This window comes from Camelus bactrianus, chromosome 13 (genome assembly GCF_048773025.1).
Source record: "Camelus bactrianus isolate YW-2024 breed Bactrian camel chromosome 13, ASM4877302v1, whole genome shotgun sequence".
In the NCBI taxonomy this organism is placed as follows: domain Eukaryota; kingdom Metazoa; phylum Chordata; class Mammalia; order Artiodactyla; family Camelidae; genus Camelus; species Camelus bactrianus.
Genome location: NC_133551.1, coordinates 57,491,149 through 57,511,602, shown reverse-complemented (window position 1 = coordinate 57,511,602; position 20,454 = coordinate 57,491,149). Strand labels below are relative to the sequence as shown.

The 20,454-nt window shown below is 52.5% G+C and overlaps 1 protein-coding gene and 1 long non-coding RNA gene across 12 annotated transcripts in view; one reads left to right on the top strand and one right to left on the bottom strand.

Moving 5' to 3' along the window:
- The first annotated feature begins 33 nt into the window (after nt 1-33).
- On the top strand, nt 34-6,519 carry LOC123616066 (uncharacterized). The gene is made up of 2 exons (XR_006723920.2): nt 34-329; nt 5,608-6,519. It is a non-coding gene; the product is annotated as an uncharacterized LOC123616066 (long non-coding RNA).
- The window catches only part of COL16A1 (collagen type XVI alpha 1 chain), a 50,806-nt gene continuing 36,798 nt past the window's right edge, over nt 6,447-20,454 (bottom strand). For 9 of the 11 annotated variants that reach the window (XM_074376984.1, XM_074376981.1, XM_074376982.1 and 6 more), the window contains 19 exons: nt 20,208-20,252; nt 20,044-20,097; nt 19,703-19,738; nt 19,319-19,381; nt 16,861-16,932; nt 16,639-16,692; nt 15,962-16,006; nt 15,741-15,785; nt 15,371-15,424; nt 14,878-14,931; nt 12,796-12,846; nt 12,387-12,476; nt 10,888-10,923; nt 10,263-10,307; nt 9,139-9,327; nt 8,705-8,771; nt 7,797-7,973; nt 7,541-7,618; nt 6,447-6,790 (listed from right to left, as the gene is read on the bottom strand). In XM_074376984.1, the coding sequence (XP_074233085.1) occupies nt 6,588-6,790; nt 7,541-7,618; nt 7,797-7,973; nt 8,705-8,771; nt 9,139-9,327; nt 10,263-10,307; nt 10,888-10,923; nt 12,387-12,476; nt 12,796-12,846; nt 14,878-14,931; nt 15,371-15,424; nt 15,741-15,785; nt 15,962-16,006; nt 16,639-16,692; nt 16,861-16,932; nt 19,319-19,381; nt 19,703-19,738; nt 20,044-20,097; nt 20,208-20,252 (1,458 nt within the window). In that variant the 3' untranslated portion in view covers nt 6,447-6,587. Of the gene's footprint in view, nt 6,791-7,540; nt 7,619-7,796; nt 7,974-7,996; nt 8,572-8,704; nt 8,772-9,138; nt 9,328-10,262; nt 10,308-10,887; nt 10,924-12,386; nt 12,477-12,795; nt 12,847-14,877; nt 14,932-15,370; nt 15,425-15,740; nt 15,786-15,961; nt 16,007-16,638; nt 16,693-16,860; nt 16,933-19,318; nt 19,382-19,702; nt 19,739-20,043; nt 20,098-20,207; nt 20,253-20,454 lie in introns of those variants that run through there. The other 2 variants (XR_012511358.1, XM_074376986.1) reach the window with 2 other exon arrangements.

Genomic DNA, 20,454 nt, shown 5'->3' with positions numbered 1-20,454 from the left:
TATAGGGCGGCGGTCGGGTTCCTCTCTGAGAGGTGGGGGGAGCTAAGATTTGGGTGGTGGTTCTCGGAAATCTCTTTTGCTGTACTGGCGCAGGTATCCCTCCCTTTCCTACCCTTAAGTGGGCCCCAGGGCTGGTCAGGCCTGGGTATTTAGAGAAAAGATTGGGTGGGGTGTTGCAGTCGTGGCCATGTTTTAACCTGGCAGATGGGACGCATGATAGTGGCGTAGTTGCTGTCGTCACTACAAGTTTCCGCCCAAGGAGAGCCGCCCAGCGGTTACCGTGACAGCGGGGAACCGAATGAAGCCTCCTAGAAAGGGTAGAGGCGATGGTAAGAAGTACTTCGTTCTAATGTCAAGACACCACGTGCCAGTTAATAGCTTTGGAGTGGGACCAGTGGTATTTGAAGAGGAAAATCCCAAACCGTCGGCGTGGGAGGGAAATTAGATCATCTAGAGCGTCTTCCTAAATAACTGGGGAAAGTGAGATCCAGAGAAGCAGTGACTTGCCCTAGTTCACTATGGGTTAGGAGCAGAGTGTAGCCGAGAACTGGGGTTAGTGGATGCCCTGATTCTTATCACTGGAAGTCTTGACTGGTCCCCAAAGTAGGTCAGATCTTGATTACTAAGTGACCTCATAGCCATGTACTTGCCTCTTGGTGATTCAGGCTCTACACTTGTTTGTATGCTTATTTGATGAATTTGTTAGTTTTTCCATGTGAGCAAAGATTGTCTGGTTTTGCTTGTCTTTGTATCCCCAGGACCTGTATTTTTAAAATAAAGTAATAGTGTTATGAGTTATTGTCCATTCCAGCCCACGTATCTAACCATCTAGTGAGGCACTTTGCAAAATCACAGAGCTGATCATGCTACTTGTCCACTGGACAGCCTACAGTGTCTCTTCATCTACACCTGCAAAATCAGGTCCAGATTCTTCATTATAGCACCCAGGCTCTTAACAGTTTGGCCCAATCTCACCTTTTCAATCTTATTTCGTACAGCCCCTGTCTGTCTGCTGCTCTGTACTCCTATGTTCACTTTCACCACTCAGCCCTCTTTCTTTGGAGTGGGGATTTTGATTTTACCACTTTCTAACTCTCTGACCTTTGACAAGTTATTTAACCTCTCTGAGTCTGTTTCCTCAACTGTCAGAAACCAATATATAAAGAGATCTGAAAAATGAGCTTAGGGCACCTGCTCATGCCCAGACTTATGCTCAAACCACTCCTTTCACCAGACCAGCAACCCTCCCATCTCCAGTCCTTCAAAGCTCTGTTCCAACCCCATCCTCCACCTAACCCTCACTAGCCACTCTCTTACCTGCCTCCCTTTGCACTTGGTACTGCCACTGTGCTATATTCTAACCTCCTTGTGTAAGAGGTCTCTCTCTCTTTAGTGCATTTATTTATTTATTTATTTATTTATTTATTTATTTATTTATTTATTTATTTATTTTTATTTACGGGCAGTGGTGGGGGTGGTAATTAGGTTTATTTTTTAATGGAGGTACTGGGGATTGAACCCAGGACCTCGTGCATGCTATACATGCACTCTACCACTGAGCTATACCTTCCCTCCGTAAGTGTTCTCTTAGATATTTTCCCCCAAATCCGTTCCTCTCCTTCATCTCAGAAAATCCATCCAGTTTCTCAGGCCAAAGGATCATTCTTGCATGGCCTGGGTTTTTCCACACACTCTCCTGCTTCCATGTGCTTTAGTTCAAAAATCAAACCCACATCTGCTCTTTTCTCACAGTTTGCACTGTCTCCTTAGTCTAAGACACCATCCTCTGTGGCCTGGATCATGACAGTAGCCTCCTGATCAGTGTCCCTGCTTTTACTTTTTCCCCTGCATGCTTTTCTTCATAGGGCAGCTGGAGTGTTTGTCTTAAATGTAAATCAGATAATGTCATTCCTGGGCTTAAACTCCTCCAGAGGCTCCCAATAACTCTTATAAAAAAATCTAAATTCATCCTTATGACCTTCATGGCCTGATATAACCCAGACCCTGCCTGCATCTCCAGCATCACTTTGTGCCACTGTGATCCTCAGATCTCTCCAACCTGCTAGCCCCGTCTCCACCCCTGGAACATACCAATCTCAATTCCACCTTCAGGCTTTGCATTATCTCTTCCCTCTGTCTGGAATGCTCTTCCCTTGACTCTTCACTGGCTAGTTCCTCATCATCCAGGTCAGTTCAAATATCACCTCCTTGTTGGGGGGGGGGAGCATTCCTTGACACCACATCTAAAATAGCACTGTCCCCAACACACATTCCAGTCATCTATGACATCACTATGTCTCATTTTTTTTCATAACACGTGTCACAACTTGAATTGTCCTCTTTAAAGTTTATGTGTATATTGTAGGATTATCCTTTTCTTACTCAGTCGTCGATCCCCAATGCCTGGAATAGTGTCTCACATGAGTTCAATAAATGTTAATAGTTAGTAGTGGCAGGAGTGGGAGTAGTCTCCTGTACTGAATGCTCACCAGGTGCCAGACATTGTGCTCAGTACAATGTTTTGTTTCATCTTCACCACAGTCCTTTAAGATAGATATTATTACCTATTTATAATGAGGAGTTGAGGCTGAGAGAGGCTAAGTGACTTCCCTACTATCAAAAAGAAATGGAGAAGGCAGGATTTAAGCCAGGTCCATAGTCTTTTAACTAATCAGTATTTAGGAGGTCTTCTTTACCTTTGTAAACCACCTCCCCCGACACACACACAGAGTCCAAAAAATAGGTGGCATCAAATTGCAAAATCTCAGAAAGGAAGAATTCCTGCCATCTGGGATGAAGGTCACGGGATATTTGCTCAGAAAGAGAACAGTGATGTCTGGCCTGAAAACTGGGGTAATGAGAGGCATGCTCATTTTATTTCACAAACATATTAACCCATTGAATTCCCACCATTTGCCAGGATCTGTTCTAGGTGCTGAGGATTAAGCTATGAGAATTTCACACCCAAGGTCCCTCTCCCCAGCAAAGAGCTCTTAGGAGAATGTTCTGTTGGATGTCTGTGCTATTTGCAGGCTATTTGCAAGGGTATGCAAGTCATCTCTTAGGCAGTCAGGACCCCACCAAAGCCAAGTCCAGGGCTGTGCCCCCGAGGACCTGCAGCAGGCCCAGGTGTGTTTATTTTGGAGCGGGCTGGGTACAATGGAGATCAGCATCTTCCAAAGACTGAAAAACAATCAACTCATTTCCAAAACCTCAGCTACCTGAGGCAGACAGAGGTGGGTGGAGAAGTTCCTGTTTTTGTTTCAGCTTTAGCCAAAGGGGAAAACTTGGATTCCAGCTCTTTTTAGAGCACAGAGCACTTTCCTCAGTTCATGGGTGCCCTGTGGTTGACCCCTTAGAGGTGAGGCAGAGCTTGGTAATGGAAGAAGACCCATCCACTGGAAAATATCACCTCCCGGGGAGACACAGTGTTCCCTCTAGGCATCCTGGCTTAGCTCCAAGCTCCAGTGTTGCTTACTAAGAAGGAATACTAATACCCACTTAATTATTATGGAATTAATTCTCTTTGATTCTGAAGAACTAGATCCAGTTCCAAAATTTAAATTCCAGTTGGATGCTTTGGACCAGAGGGTGGTTTGCAGCTTTCCACAGAACCAACAGAAAAATGAGGACAGCAGACATGGCAATTTGGCCACACTCCCCTCCCATTATGGGATCATGTGGAGAGTACATTGATACGTTTTATCCCCATAAACTATTCAGGACAATGACAAAAAGATCTAGGCTTGTAGGGGGTTAACAGACCACACATGAAGAAAGAGTCTAAATAGAACTCCAATGACTGGGGTAAATATTACGACAAACAAAGAAGATTTAAATTCCAGAAGGCATCACACTTGGGGAATTTTTCTCTGCAGAATAAATATGCAGCAGTCTTTTCTCCATCTTACAAAGCAGAGGGTTTCTCAAATTAAGAAGTTCCTGTTCAGCAAACCTGACTTAACGTAGCCTTGCCCAAAACTGCCCTTGCTGCCCACCGTCTCCTGGGCTCACACACCACATTCCAAACACATGTACTGACTCTCATCACTCAGCACACCACCCTCAGTCATCTCTGGACCTTGGCATGTGCTGCTCTCTCCGCCTACATCAATCTCTGCCTAGACAAGGTTAGGTCTCTCATCTCCATGCTCCGCTGGCGCCTGCTACGGCCCCATCATCCCACTTTATTGTAATTTCTTGTTTAACTCCCTGCTTTCCCCCGAGACACTGTGGGGGTGGGGGCTGTATCTGTCTAGTTTGCCTCTGAATCCCCAAAGCCTGGTATAGTTCCTGGCACAGAGTAGAAAGAGGATATGGACTCATCAAGTTAGACGTTGACAATCTGAGTGATCTATGTGTTGCCTTCAAAGCCCGGAATAAATTCACTAAGAAATGAAGACAGAAGAATAACGGCAGGAATGTGAGAAGGTGTGTCCCCTCCCGCCTTTCTCTTCAGCTTACCCAGCTCCTGAATTTATGAGCAAAAGCTGTGGATTTTCTTTTTCTTTCTTTCTTTTTTTTTTCTTTTCGTCTTCTTCTTCTTCTTTTTTTTTTTTTTTTTTCTGACCACGGTAACAGAAGAGACTATAAAATTCAGCTTTCCATCTGGTTCTTCATGGTCCAAGAAAATGCAGTGATTTCAAACTCAGAGAGACAAGCACTCAAATCATGAAAGCTTGAACCTAGCCTGTCACAGAATCCTCTAAGAGTAGTATGGATTTGACTCAGGGAAAAAAAGTGGAGGAAGCATCACTCTGTAAGGATTGATTCCCTGGTGGTCCTCAGAGGGGATAAGTTTGATGTCCCCTCATAGCATTTTCCCCCCTCTGGCCTTCAAAGCCAGCCTCCTTATTTCAACAGCTGGTCCTTGCTTCTCTTTCTACTTGCGCCAACGTGCTCCTTATCATGAGGTCCGTCATCAGATAGTGCTTCTCAGGCTGGGCAGAAAGGAAGCTGCCTTCTAATGGGAGCACTTTAACATCTGTCCTCATCCACTGTCCAAAACAGGCTGCTAATTCAATGCAAAGAGGATGCGTTTGCTTTTTAATGTTTTATGTTGGAGCCGGGGTTAACGTGAGAATTGCTAGTGAGAGATAAAATGAGAATTGGCTCCTCGTTTATCTAAAAACATCGTGTGAGATCCTTGGCTCACCCCAGAGTCTGCCTGATGTCAATTCCCTGGCCACTGGCACACCTCTGCTTCTGGCAGGGAAAAAATAGGGCAAAGGTTCTGAAAAGCTCTTGGTACTTGAGGCTCAATGGGAAAAGGAAATTTTCAAAACTGTGCTGGAAATGCCAGCTCTGAAGGGATTTGACAGCCAGTTTGAAGGCTTCAGGCAGTTTGGATAAGCATCTGGACTCTGGGTACATTTCTCAGCCTGCTCTGTGATCCCTTTGAAGTTTATCCAACTTGAATAAACCTTCCAGAAAGCTGGGGCCAGTAAAAAGGCTCTCTTTGGAAGTCCCTCTGGATGTGCCGTGACGCTTTCTCACAGGGCAGCCATCGCATCAGGACAAGAGATCTGAAAAGTAGAAAAGGAAGAAGTTTGAGATAGAATGTTTCTATAATGTTCAACTTGCTGTCTTTTTTCTTGTTCTTCCTAGCTTTTTTACATGTGGAGAAGGAGGCAGCAGATAGATCACCAGTGGACTTTGAGGACCGTGAACTCAGATCAGATCACTGCTTGCCCATGACCCCTTTGCACCGATGCAACCTGTTTCTGAAGGCCAAGGATAAGATGTACAGGAAAAGCACCACACGTGTCAGATTAACAGAGAGTAACAAAAGATGCCATGTGTAGCCCAGGAGAGCTGGTGACAGGGCCATGCGTTGGCACAGGCAGGAGTTTCCACCTGATTTCTCAGAGAAGCATTCCCTGGTTGCCTAGGCCAGGGGCTGGAGCCTACCTGTCCTCCTGTTTGCACAGCCTCTCTCATCACAGACTTACTGGAGCAGCAAGAAGAGACCGCGTGCTTGGAGGTGCTGCCAGGCAGATGAACATACCTCGGCACCAGGTGGCATTTCCTAAGGTGCATCCTGGATTGGCTTGAGGTCATACCCAAGAAGTGAAGAGGATGGGCAGAGGGTGGGTTGGGTATCAACCACTGGTTTCTTTAGGGAAGCAAATAGGAAGGGGTCTTTACAGCTGGATGTGGAATCTTCAAACCCACTTTTGGCTCATTCGTGGGGAGAGGCTGAGCAATGCCCCTTCTCTGACTTTGAGAAGTGCGCCATGAAGAAACAGACACAAGGTCTAGAGGACCAAAGGAGACTCAGAAGTATCTTGAGAGGAGATAGACAGCAGCATCCCCCAGCTCCACTGGTTGACCACAGACAATGAAGGACATGCCCTCTTTTGACCCAGGGACCAAATGACAAGAGGAGGATGACAGGGAGATGAGCTGCAGCCCCAGAGAAACCCCACTGGACGTGAGATTGCAGGTAGTTTTGTTTGTTTGTTTATTGATAAAAAAATATTAATAGCAATTAAAAAAAACCAAAACATTCACAACCCATCACAGAGTCCTAAAAGTTTTAGCCACTTGTTCCCAATGGAGTCCTTCATCTGACAGAGATGATGATTTCAGCCAAAAGGCCCCTTCATGTTTTTCATGGGTGGGTACTGCTGCTCCATTGGCATGGCCCCAAAGCAGTCCGAGGGGTTACAGTGGCCGGCCTTGCCCGGCTGGCCCATGGGGCCCGGGGGACCGGGGATGCCAGGAATGCCTTGCTGGCCCATCGGCCCAGTGGCTCCCATCTTGCCATACCCGGGAGGACCCTGAGGGCCTGGAGAGGAAAGAGTCAGAGAAGGAGAGTCAGGAGACCCAAATCACAAGAAAAGAAATAATGGTCGTGGGAAATAACACCTTACACTTGATGAATATTTCTCCAGTTACAACATGTTTTGATGAAGACCTTATCTGATCCTTACATGAATTTAATGATCACCATCATATTACTGGAGAGTTTTATTCAGAGTTTCCATGGGCCAGGCACAAGGCAAGTGCTTTTTTCTGCATTATTGATCGAATCTTCACAACAATTCCATGAGAAAGGAAGTATTCTCTCATTTTGGAGACACAGGCTCAGAGAGGTCACACACGTAGTAAGTGGTGAAGCTGGATCTCAGAGCCAGGCCATCAGGCTTTAATCATTTCTTAAGCCAGGCGAACACCTGGCTTAAGTGACCTCATCAAGGTCATATAGCCAGTAAGATGCCAAGCAGGACCTGACCTTGCATTCCCTGGGCCCACCACATCCAGATCTCTTCCACTGCGTCATGCTGGCCCAGTTCAGGACTTGAGGGCAGGCACTAGGCCAGCATCTTCTACACCGCCCCCCGCCCCGCACCACACACAGACACAGACACAGACACACACACCCTACTGGAGTGTCTTGCACATTCCATATACAGCATTACTATACAAGTTGGTTGATAGGCTTGTGGTTATTTGAGGTTCTACACAACTGTGTTATAGAAGGAACACAAAGAAAGGCGACCTCAGCTGCTTATGAGCAAAGGCTGGCTTCTCCTACCTGGGGGCCCAGGGGGACCAATTTCTCCTGCAATGCCAAAACCAATGTCTCCCTTTTCACCTTTGGTACCAGGCAATCCTGGAACAAAAGAAATAAAATAAGAGGTCCTATTCCTGAGTAGGAAAATGACACACCTAGTTGGGATTATTTGAAATACACACACATCAAATGCCATATTCACAACAGACCTCGTGCAGCACTCGTGTTTGCCCCGGAGAGCTAGGTGTGCACCTCAGTAACCAGAGGGCAGACCTACCTCTCACTCCTGGTAAGCCCTGCCGTCCTTCTCTGCCAATCTGACCAGGGAGCCCAGGTGATCCCGGAGAGCCTGGACGGCCCGGGGGACCATCCTTCCCTGGGGGCCCTGGTCGTCCCGGAGCTGCCACCATTTCCATGGGGAACTGCATCCTGGAAGTGTAGTAAGCCATCCTCTCTGTAAGAAAGGACAGAGACAGGTCACAGGGCACTGCAGTGACTCAGTGACTGTAGATGATACAGAGAGGCCGCCAGCAGAGAGTCCGAGACAGCCTTTCTTCAGAGGGATGTCAGAGCAAGGAACGTGTAGGTGGATCTCTTAAGTAGTCTCCTGCGCCCTCGCCCCCACACTGTTCTCCACATGATCTGCCTGAAGCACAGATCTGATTACAGCATCTCTCCTCTCCAGTGGCCTTCATTAGTTCACCACTGGCTTCAGAATAGAGTCCCGATGCCTTGCTTGGCATTCGAGGTCGGCTTCCCAAGCAAGATGCCCAGCCCCTTCAGGACAGGCTCCATGTTTTCTCCAGTCCCTAGCCTATCAGTGTGGGGGGAACAAATGAACAGGAAAAAAGCTTAAAACGAAACCACACCAGCCATCTTACAGTTGCTACTCGCTCCTCTATTCAGAGCTCACCCTGTGCAGACTCATTTGATACCAATTTTCTTGCCCATCTCCTTTGCTCCAGGGGTGCTCGGGGAGGGCACGAGGGAATCGTTTTATCTCTGAACAAAGCAGGTGACAGGGACGGTCTGAAGTCTAATTGAACATATGCCTGTAAGTGGGGGAGTGTGTGTGAATGGGGTGGGTGGATATTGAGCTTTAAAGGAAAGGAGGCCAGGGTGGGGTGGAGAAGCAGCTGGGAAGGGCGAGCAGCACCCACTGCCACCCAGCCGGCTGCCAATTACCATCAAACATTTTAATGATCTCTTGTCTGATGAACCTCTTGATTTCATCATAATTCACCATGTCTCCCTGAGGAGAGAGAAGAAACCTGCCTCAATTATACTTCTAAGCCTGGTGCTCATCTTCCCTGGGAACAGACTTCATGGAATTAAAGGATGGGGAGGGGGAGCAGAGGTCCCAGGAGCCTCCCGCAGATACTTAACCCAAGGTCCTAACCCCCCTGAAATGGTACAACATATTTCATAGATCAGCGGACTTTTCTGGGGAAAGTGTCCCCAACTCCTCTCCCAAACTCTCCCACACAGTTAAGAACCACCCACAGAGGGGCAATGCTCTTTCCTGTAGGGTGTCAGCAGGAGCTTCTAAAACAGTCCATGCTCTGCCCCGCATGCCTGCTCTGTGGGACAGTGTCTGTGGCTGCCAGCTTTCCCCTTACCATGGAGCCAGGCACCCCGGGCAACCCGGGGCTCCCTGCAGGCCCCGGAGATCCAGGGTGGCCTCTCTCTCCTGCAGGACCCGGTGGCCCAACAGGTCCCATGTCGCCACTCTTGCCAGGCCCGCCAGGCATGCCAGCTCTTCCCTTCTCTCCTGCCTGGCCCTTCTGTCCTGAAGGTCCTGGATCACCCTACAAGGACAGGAAGTCACAGGCCAGCATTGCCAAGTGTCATCAAGTCTACCTCATGATGTCTCAGCAAATCTGCCCCTGTCTCCAGGACCCTACTGGGCCCCCAGCATCTCCCTCTGGACTGTGCCCACAGCACCCTGACACGTTTCCCTGGGTCACTGCCCCCAGAGCAGTCCTTCTAAAGGACAGTTTTCACAGTGTTACTCCCTGCTTAGAAATTCTGAGGGCTCCCAACTGTTCTTGGGATAAAAGCCTAATTTCTTGGCCAGGCATTCAAGACCATTCACGATGTCGTCCTGATCACATCTCCTCCAGCCTCGTTTCCCTCCCTTGCACCTGCAGCCACACCTTACTGGTTATAATTCTGATGTGGCCATGCCGTCTTGGTCTTCTTTGCCTGGAATGCCTCCCCTCCCCTCTCCCCAGTGCAATCCTCCTACTCAGCTGAAATGTTCCTGTTCTCTGCACAGCCTCCCTGATGCCCGAGGTTGAGTTGATTGCTCCCTCCCTCGGATCCCACAGTGCTACATCTAATCTTCTGTAAAACCCGCCATGCTCCAGTGTTAAGTGTGACTGGACTCACTGGACACCTATTGTTCAGGGACTCTATTTACCCAAGGCTAGGACAGAGGGCCTGGCAGGTAAGCAAGGCCAAGTGGATGCTCGCAGAATGAATGAATGAATGAATGAATGAATCAATCAATCAATCATGAGTAAATAAACTGGAGAGTTCCATTCTCTCAACCTTCATTAAGAACCCTGAAACAGCCCCATGTGGGAAGTTTTCAGAGACGAGGTTGCTCCAAGTTCTGCCCACTTTTCCCCCTGCCCACTGGCCTTCCTGCGTCTCCTCTCCTTGGCTAAACTCATAGCTTGGAGCTGGGTTTCATCAACTCATGAGCTTCTCCTTTCAAACCCAGCCAGTGCCCACTCACCTTTGGGCCAGGGGGTCCGTAGAGTCCCTGTTTTCCAGGGGGTCCCTAGAAAAAAGCAAAAGTCAGGGTCAAGTCTGGGCAGCATTTCTAATCTCCCCTGTCCAGCAGAGGCAGCTGCTGTGAAAGGATCACCTTCCACAGCATTAGGGCTGGGCTCTGTGTGAGAAAGGATGACAGCCTCTCTGCCAACAAGAGGGTAGACATCTGGAAAGAAGAATGGTGTTCCCAGGGTGTGGCCTTATATGATCATGTTGGTTGGTCCTTTGTCACAGACAAAAAGAGGTGAGAAGTCAGAATGAAAGGGAGCAGCTGGCAAGAGCTAGTGCCCAGAAAATGCTTATTTAGAGTTTATCATCATCATCATCATCATCATCATTCTGGTTATTTTTGACGAAGATATGGTAAAAAAAAAAAAAAGTGTGAAAAACAAGCCTCATTCTCATCCTTCTCCCCTAATCCCCAATTCCTCCTCCCAGAACTACAAGAGTACCAGCTCCCTATGTATCTGTCCAGAGGTAGTCTGTGCATAGAAAGAGCTTTTGTTGAATGAACAAAGAGGGGTCAGGGCAAAGCAAGGTGCAAGAAGAAGCACCCCCGAGAGAAAAGAAGCCGAGCACAACGGTACCTCTTTGCCAGCTGCGCCATCCACACCAGGTTCACCCTGTGGAGCAGAGAGCAACGGAGGTGTGACTAATGCCAAGCCAGCTTGGTGTCACGTCATATCTGGTGAGGCACCCACCAGATATGACCAGCCCCTGTTCCACCAAGGAGCCATGCTCCTTTCTCACCCCACTTGGACACTCTGGGCACAAGCCATGGGCACATAGACCACACCCCACATTGCAGCCTGGTCCTGGCCGCCCCCTGACTGAGCTCTGTGAGGGAAGTGCAGACTGCGCCTGCCCTGCTCTTTGCTTGGGATCCTGGCATCTTGCAGATTCTCTGGCTCTGAGTATGTTAAGTGTTTGCTGAATGAAGGTGTGAGCCATGAACCTCTGTCCTTAGTGAGGTCCCAGGGTCCAGGCCAGGGCAGCCTAAGCCTGCTCTCTTCTTGAGATAGGAGAGTCTGCCTCCCAAGCCCTGCCCACTTCTGGTGGGATGCTGGGGAAGAGAAATCTGTGATTGCAAGGCAACTGACAGGTTTACCCTGGGGATCCTGGAGGCTCCTGAGCCTTGGGCAGGAGGGATGAAGGTTTGGAGGGATCTGGCAGGAATCAGAGTGAGTAGGAGGCAAGACTCAGCCCTCTTAGCAGGTGGGCAGACTGATCACCCCTTCACAGGCTGGAGTCAACCCCATTCCAGGACACCAGCCCCAGAGGCATTGCTACTGCTCCCAGAAGGAAGTCTGCTTTGATGAAAAGCACCCTGACCCGGAGGCTAGGAGACCTGGGTCCCTGCCTCAGTCCCCCAGATTTTTCACCCCTGAGACTGACAGTCAGCTCCACCTGATGTGGTCCACCTGTCTAGAACCTTTGAAAAGGTGGAGAATTGCACTGTCGCTATGGACACAAGTTCTAGAGTCAGGCAGGTTCTTCTACAAACTAGCTATGTGACTCTGGGCAACCTACTTAACCTTGCTGAGCTTTGGTTTCCTCATCTGTAAAAGGGGGACAATCAGACCTATTAAATCGGGTTGTAGTACAGATTGAATGACAAAATATCAAGCATGTAGTTCACTGTTCAGCACACTGTCAGTAACCAATGTATCATAGCTGTCAGTATAAACATGAGCTGAGACCAAGGAGTGCTTTCTGAGTTGCTGAGAGCACTCCAGCAGTAGCACTGCGTTCCTGGTGCCTGACATTCACAGGTTTTCTTGGTCACCTACAAGCTCCCCTGGGGAAGGGGCAGCGGTGGGACAGGGGCAGGTCCCCCCTGTCCAACACCTGCTGGAGGGATGTGCATAGTGGTGCAGTCAAGGCAGTGGCTGGTGTGAGGTTGGCCCGGCACTGGCCCGCACAGCTTGTAAGTAAGATGTGATCCTCAGGCATGAGCCCCGTGCTGCCATCTTCCATGCTAACTGCCTCTCCTTCCCCGGAGACCCAGATAGGCAGTGCTGCACACAACTGGCCAAGTCCCCTGGCCCTTTCCCCGGGGGCTGTGCCATAAGATGTGGGGTCTTACCGGAGGGCCAGGGTGTCCAGGGGTGCCAGGCTGGCCTGGAAGACCTAAAAGGCCCCTCTCTCCAGGGGCTCCCCGGTCTCCTTTCAGGCCCTATAGAAAAGGAAGGGAATGCTGAGAGGGAAGGGTAAACCCCACACAGCCACAGGCAGACATTGTGTTCCAGGGACCATGTCCCCCAACCCCAGGCCCCACAGGGGGAGGTGCCGCTGCCTGAACTTGGGAAAAGAACCTGGGATGACCTCCCAGCCCTCTCCAGAAGCCTTCACCACAGGCCAGTTAGGGAGATCTCTGAAGGCAGGAGAGGCTGATGCCAGGGAAGGAAGGGGGGATAGGGACACACTGCAAGGAGCCCACAGCAGAGCTGGGCCAAACTGCTGGGAGGGAGGGATGAGGGCAGCATGTCACTCACCACTGCAGAGATCCCAGCTGGGCCTGGCTGGCCTGGAGGCCCCGGCGGCCCCTAAAGAGAGATGAAGTCAGTGGGATGGAAAGAGGCTCCAGTAATAAGGCCCCGGGAGGTACCAGGGCCCCACTGCAGGAACAGGCCCTAAACTTATTATGGCAGCTCCATCCTCTTCCCTGAACCCTCCTTTCTTCTGCTCTTGCATTTGAGCTTCTGCCAGCAGATCTGTGCCAGAGCTGGGGCCTGGGGGTCCCGGACCGCACAGGACGCTCACACCCGCTGCACTCCGAGTGGTACAAGTGGGGCCGCACTGAGGGGATGCTCTGGGAGCCAGAGCCAAGAGCAGAGGGAGTAAACTACATGCTACGTGGGCCTGGATGTCTTCTGAGCAACCCCCACCTTCCTTCTATTCTGTGGGAGGGGCAAAGGCCAGGAGTTGTCCTCTGGTGCAGCAGCGGGTGAGGGGCAGGGGCTCAGCACCAACCCCAACATCCACACACGAGGCTAAGCTCCAGGCTCCCTGGTCTCCTGCCACTTGCCCACGTCCGGAGGGCAATGAGACTCAAACGCACATGAGTGCTCCTGCCTGCCCCATCTCTCCACATCCCCACTCAAATCACCTCCCTGGGCACACAGGCCTCTCTCGGAGCACTTCCTCCACACTCCCAGATGGAAAGTTCTGGAGGCACAGCTCTGTCCTACCCATCTCAAGCCTCCTAGGGCAGGAATGTCCAGCACTGGGACTGGCACACAGCAGGGGGCTGGGTTGGATGGACAGAGGTGAGAAGAGGAATCCTGCACCCTCCAGGCCCCTAGCGAGTCTCCAGTGTGGACACAATTCAGAGTCTGTCACTCCATCTTTCATTTGTAACGGGAGGAGGACAGGTCTAGACCTGGGGTCCCCATGCCAGGGTCTCTGGACACCTTGAGATCCATAAAAATAGTGATGAGGACTCAAGAGTTCCTTTTTCAGTCCTGAACTATTTTTAGCATTTCCAAAAGCTTTCTGGAAGTGTACTGCCAGCCTCAATAGAGCTGTAATAACACACCAGTGTATTCCCTTTTCTCTGGAACCCCACCAGCTCGGCGCCGTCACACTGATCAAAAGCGCGCATTGGCAGTCATCTGTGTTACCGATGAGTAAGTAGACGAGAAAGCCATTATTGCTTAATAAATATCCTCTCCAAGTCACCCTTTCTCAGTAAACACACCACCCACTCACCCAGCTGCCCAAGCCAACCAGGAGTCATCCTTGACTCCCCTCCTTCTACTGCCTAGCCCCCCTCTCCATCCAGGTCATTAGCAAGTCCTCCGCCTCCAAACACTCACCAGAACTCTCGTCGTCGCCACCTCGCTCCACCACCACCACCCCTCCACTGATGTCTCTGCCTCTGTCCTTGTGCCCTTCTCCTCCTGACCATGCCCCCGAGGTCTCCCATCTGCCTCCCGTCCTCTCTAAGCTCAAGTTTCCCCTTTCCACTCACACCCTCCTCAAACTCCACTCCAGCCACCTTAACTCTGCAGCGCCACAAACACACCCAGCCCTCCCTGCCTTAGGCTCCTTGCATCGGCTGCACCCCTTCCTGGGTGCTCTTCCCCTAGACTGCCCGACACAGCTCCTTCTCATCATTCAGGCCTCTGCTCAAAGGCCACTGCTCCAGTAAAGTCACCTTGCACCCCCTCACTATGACACCACACCACTGCCTGATCCTTCTGCATTCATTTCTTTGTTTGTTGTGCCTGTATGGAAGCTCAGGGATCAGGGGACCTTGTCTACTTCACTCATTGCTATAGCCCAGGGCTTGGAGCACTGCCTGGCAGGGAGCAGGTGCTCAATAATTATCTGTTGAATAACTGAATGATCTCTGTTTGATAAGCAAACTCGAATGTGCCCAGAAAATAAGGAAATGATGAAAAGCCAGGGAACCGCTGCACTGGGTGAGCCCAGAGCCCCTTATCGCTCCACACGGCTGGAGCTGCTCCCATGGTGGGTTCTGCCGGGTCATCGTCAGCTTGCCCATCACCACCCACCCAGCCCAAAGCAATCCTAACTCTCACAGAGGCAGAGATAAAAACAGTTTGACTCACAACATGGCCAGGAGGGCCGGGTCTTCCCTGGGGTCCCATGGCACCAGGCTCACCCTGCAGCAGCCAGGAAAAGAAAGAAACAACACAGGAACAGACTTACACACACGGACTGATAGGTAGGAGAGGGCTGAGCAGAGCAGGTGGGACTCCAGTGGTCAGAGGAGCCGCGCTGAGCCCCGACCCCCAGGCCGAAGACTTCTGGGGCTGGAAGACCAGCACTCCCATGAGCATGGCTGGAGGGAGAAAGCAAAGCCCAGGGAAGGCAGCGAGGCCCTGCCTTTGAGGTTAGAGACCCAGTATCCCACAGGGAGAGGAACCAGTTACAAGCCTTAAGAGGAGGGAGGTCAAGATGTGCAGTGTTGGGCAAAACCTCCCCCATAAGGCCAAGGAGAGGAGGCAGCCAATTTGCCACCGCGAGGAAGTCGCCGCATCCCAGACTCAGCAGAACCCAACGGCTGTCTAAAGGCAGCACGCATAGACCCCAGTCCCTTACCTCTGCTCCGGGCCGGCCACTGCTGCCTGGGGGACCTGGCTTTCCACAGTCACCCTGGAGGACAGAGGGGCAACTGAGGCCCACCAGACCTCCATTTGGCTCCCCCCACCCCAAGCTGACCCCACATCAGAGGGGTCCACATCAGAGGCCCGACTCTGGCCAGTGGCCCCTGGATGCCCTCAGGCTGGTGGACGGCAAAACCCTGACCCAGTCTGCCAGGCACCGGTGGCCTCAGAATGCCTGATGCTGGGCTGGCATCTCTGCCAAGGGTCAGATGGCACATCGACCCAGCTAGGCTGCTACATCCGCCTGGGTCAGGCCTTGAGAAGAGCGGAGAAAACCTGGTTAGCACAAGTCACCAAATCCCTACCTTCGGTCCTGGAAGGCCGGGATGTCCGGTTTTGCCTTTGAAGCCCTGGAAGAAAAAGCAGGAGGTACCACGTCTCTCGCCTCAAGCAGAGGCTGCTTCCCATTCCTCCTTCCTCAGGTTAAATAAATCAAACCCATCCAAAGTCATACTGCACTCCACAGAGGATGTGGACTGGAGCTGCCCCACCCAGCACGGCAGCTCCTTCTTGCAGCTCAACTTACCGGGGGTCCCATGAGTCCAGGGGGGCCAGCAGGACCGGGGTCCCCCTAGGGAAAGAGGTGGGGCACTGAGACAGAAGCTTTGTCCAGTCTGTACCCACTCATTCACCACTGTCTCCCCCTTTCTCCAGCCCCTCCCCCAGCCATCCTAGGCTGGAGGGACTGTCATGTGGGGCACGGGGAAGACTCCAAGCCAGGCTCAGCCTCTCACTGGCTGTGGACCCCGAGTGCATCCCGGCCCCTTTCTGAACCTCAGTTTTCCTTCTTTGGGGTACAGAAGGGCATTGACCTTGATGCTTTGCCCTTTGCCATGGCCCCTCCCTTTCAGATTTCCCAGCAAAACCAGACCCAAGGAGCCAGGGCTGCTCTAGTCCTTCCAGGTCTGCAGCCTACACTGACAGCCAGCCTAGCTTCTTTAGTTGATTTTCTGGGTATAAATTTTTTCCCTTCAGTGCCTGCCTTTGGTGAGACCCAGCACATCCAACCTAAGGCCACAAGGAGAACAGAGAAACCAAGGGGCCCTGGTGCCATCAGAGAAGTGGGGTGTGGCAAGGGGCAGACCAAGGGAAGGTGGGAGCACCCCTCAAAAGAGGCATGGGGGTGAGATTCCATTCTTTTCATCAGGGTTCCCTTTGACTCTTAGAGAATGATGGGGTGCCCTCCCGGGCCCATGGTCTCACCCTCAAGCCAGGCTTGCCGTCCTTCCCGTCCAGACCATCCAGACCAGCCGGGCCCTGGAAGTGGGATAGAGGCATTTCTGCGTGCCTGTGCTGGAGCCCTTGGAGGTGGGTGGCCTGACCCAGCACCTCCACCCTCTCCATCCCTCACCCAACTCCCACCCCTTAACACACACACACCACACTACACCATACACCTGCCAGGCTAAGAGGGCACACACTCACCTGAATCCCGGGAGATCCTGGTGGCCCAGGGGGACCAGGCAGGCCTGATGGACCTCGCATCCCTTCACTGCCCTGGAAATGAGCCCCCAACAAAGTCAGTAGGGCCTTGCCCCCCTCCCCTACACACGCACCAGCAGGAGATAGGACCCTGGGCCATGGGCAGTGGTGACTACTGGAAGTCAGGACAGCTGGCTTCTAACCCCAGTTCAGTTCTGGCCTAACTGGTTATATCCCACATACCACTCCTGCAAGCGGATTTGTCTTCATCCGCAAAGCATCCCCCTCTCCGTGCAGCTCCATGAAGAAGGGACAGAGCCTACTCAGTCCAGCATCGTCCTCAGGGTTGGCATGGTAGGGGCTTAGTACCATGGGCTGAACTGAAGGCACATGTTCAATTCACATTGATCCCAACAAGGTGCCCAGCACTACAGAGCCTCTGATTCCCCAGATAGAGAAAGGGCGGCCCTGTTCTTGAGGAGCTCACAGGGGGATGCAACAGTCCATGTGCTCTGTGTGAATAAGGGGCAATGGGCTTTCAGAAGAGGGAGCAGCTCACTCTGGTCAGGCAGGGGTCAGGGAAAGTGTCACAGAAGAGTCTGCTGGTGCTAGACTCTGAAGGATGTCTGGGATCTGGGCAGGTGGAGAAGGAGAAAAGGGCATGCCGGAGAGGACTTCAGAGAAGGATGAAGATGTGAAAGGGGTCACATGCCTGGCCTCGCCCAGCTGTCTCAGGGGCCCGCATGATGGGTGGCCTGCGAGGGGAGTCTGGAGGAGTTGGATGGGGAGGGCCCTGAACACTGAGCTAGACTTTATTAAACAGACCAGTGGTTTTCAAACTGTACTTCTCAGGGCCTGGGGGTTCCTGGAGGTGCCTGGAGCTGGGGCCACAAAAGGGAAGCCCAGATGACCCCTACCCTTGTCTTAGCCAGAGCAGCCCTACCTGTATCTGTTTTATAGATTGAGAGTTCACATGGGATTTTGTGTGACAGATTTGGAGATTACAAAATAAAGTCTGAAAGCACTACTATAGGCACTGGGGAGCTATTGATGGTTCAAAGCAGAGGAGTGATGAGAGCAAATGCGTAAATTAGGATGTTCATCAGAAAAGGTATGGGGAGCTAGGTAGCTTAGTGGGGGAAGGCTGCGGCAGTCTCCCAGCGGGGAGAGAGGGTGGCTGTCCTGGAGCAGTGGCTGTAGGGGTTGCCAAGAGGAAGGGAATCCAGCTAGAGATCCCACAGAGTAGGGGTGGGGGAAGAGCTCTGGTTGGCATTGCAATGTCACCAGCAACCAGGAGGGGTCAGCACAGGTCCAGGAAATGGCAATCCCACAGGGAGTTGGGATGGAGAACCACTGGCCAGAGGTTTGGGATTCTCTGCAATGACCAGCCTAAGGAGAGCAGGCAGCACTGGGGTATAGAGCCAGCACAGAGGGCTCTGGCAGGGGCCACCACCCAGGTGCCCCACAGAGAATGAAAGGGAAGTGGCACCCACCACTGCCTCAACCATGACTGATGGGCACTGGCTCTGCGGAGGCAAAGAGGGGTGTGGGGGTTCTCCTGAGCTGGGAGGGAAGTCTCAGCTCTGTCGTTGTCTTGCTGTGCACCCCTGGGATGCCCCCAGACTCTCTGGGCCTCATTTCCTCATCTGGACAGTGAAAAGCTAGATCCTTTCCAGCTTTCAGAGGAAAGGCGGCTCCCCATGAGGCTGCAGACCTCCTGCCCTTCCCTCTGGGCCATGATCCTCGCACCTCAAGTATAGAAGTCAATCTGGGTCCTCACTATACTACCCACCAGTCGCATCTGGAGAGCCTGGAGGATGGGCTGAGATCAGGATGTCCCCAGACCAAGGAAGAGTGAGGCCCCAGAGTTTATCAAGCCAAACCCAGGTGTGGGGGCTCCCCAGGCTGCTGCTCTTCCCACCCTGGCCACCAGGTCACAGGCCACACCTGCCCTCTTTGGCCCTTGGGGACAACATGAGTATGGCCGCCCAGGAGGTCCCTCCCTTTCCGGCTGTCATCAGACCCAGAAGGCAAATGCCCAGAGCTCCTCCTGCTGTAGGGCCTGGGCTTCCCAGTCTCGGATGTGCTTCCCTCAACTCCTCACCCTCCCCTTGAGGAGGTGAAGCTGGCCCGGGCTGACCTGGGGCATTCTAGTCAGCCACCTCTCACTACACCCCTCTGCTTCCTCCCCACCCACCCTCTCCATCAGGTGGGGACCTCGGTGGCACAGAAGCCAGGAGGCATCCTGAGCCCAGCTGTCAGCTGGAGGGGTCCACTGGTCTACCCTGGCCCTGCTGCCCTACAGCAGTTGCTGGGCACATCCTAGAGGTCTCTTTTCCCACCCTTGATGTAACTGAGTTGGTCCTTGAATTTTGGAGGGACTGATGCTGGCCAAGGGGCAGGGGGCGTAGGAGTTCCGTGGCTCAGATCTGTGACGGTGGCAAACTGGGGTCCTGCTCACCTTCTCCGCTTGGGGGCCAGGTGGGCCAGGTGGTCCAGCTTTGCCTGGGAATCCAGGGGGACCCTATGTCAACAAAGGAGCAGGCAGGAATGAAAGTGGGGCTGGAAAGGAGCTCCCCTTCCTTCCTTCTCCTGGGTGTGCTTCACCGCTGTTAATGTGATGCATTTTGACTTCCTAGAAACACCACCCAGGGGCAGTTCATCTGGCTGGGCTGCGTGGCTGGGGCCCACCCAGGAGGCCCTGCTCTCCAGGTCCTGGCTCCTGGAATCAGGCCTGGCCACCCAGGCCGTTCCTCCCGTGCCCAGGCCCACCCTCGCCCTGGCCAGGCCTGCCCCTCTCAGATGGGATGACATTGGACAGAGCTGGCTTCGTGTACTCACTCACCGGTGGGCCTGGAAAGCCTGGCTGGCCTTGAAATCCCTAAGGGAAGAAAGGAAGGGACAGTCTGCTGTGCCACCTGGCTGCCCAGGTGGAAAAGAGTGACAAGGTGAGGCTGCTTCAAGTCATGGGGACTTGTCCTTCACTCTGCCCAAGATGGCTGGCAGTGGGGCTCTGGGCATGAGGTGGGAGGTTACAGTCAAGGATGGGTGGGGGCTGGGAGGCTTGAGCTGGTCATCCTCCATATATGAGGGTGACCAACAGGGAGAGGACCCAGCCCCTTCCCTGCCTCCCCCCAGCCATCCACCGTGGTCAGGAAACCCAGCCAAGTTCCCGTCACCACTCACCTGGTCGCCTTTCTCACCAACGTTCCCTTGGGGTCCTCGCTCTCCTCGGGGACCCTGTCACCACAGAAAGCAATGCATCTGGAACCCAGTCTTCCTGCCCTAAGATCCTAGGGCAGGACCAGGGATCCCCACATCCAAATCTCCCTGTCCCCTTCCTCACTCACCGCTGGGCCTGGGGGCCCTGGGAGGCCTTCAGAACCAGGTGGGCCCTGGTGACACAAAGGAGCAGAATATGTCACTGTGACTGGGGGAGGTGGGAGATCAGGGGATGGGGCAGGGGACAGGGTGCAGAGCAGAGGCAGGGGATGTGGTGGGAGGCCCTCTGAGCCCTGGGACTCCTCTCCCTGGTCTGTTCAGGCTTCCCTTCTCTTGCCTGAGCTACTGAACCAGCCTCTTAACTAGTCCTGCCAC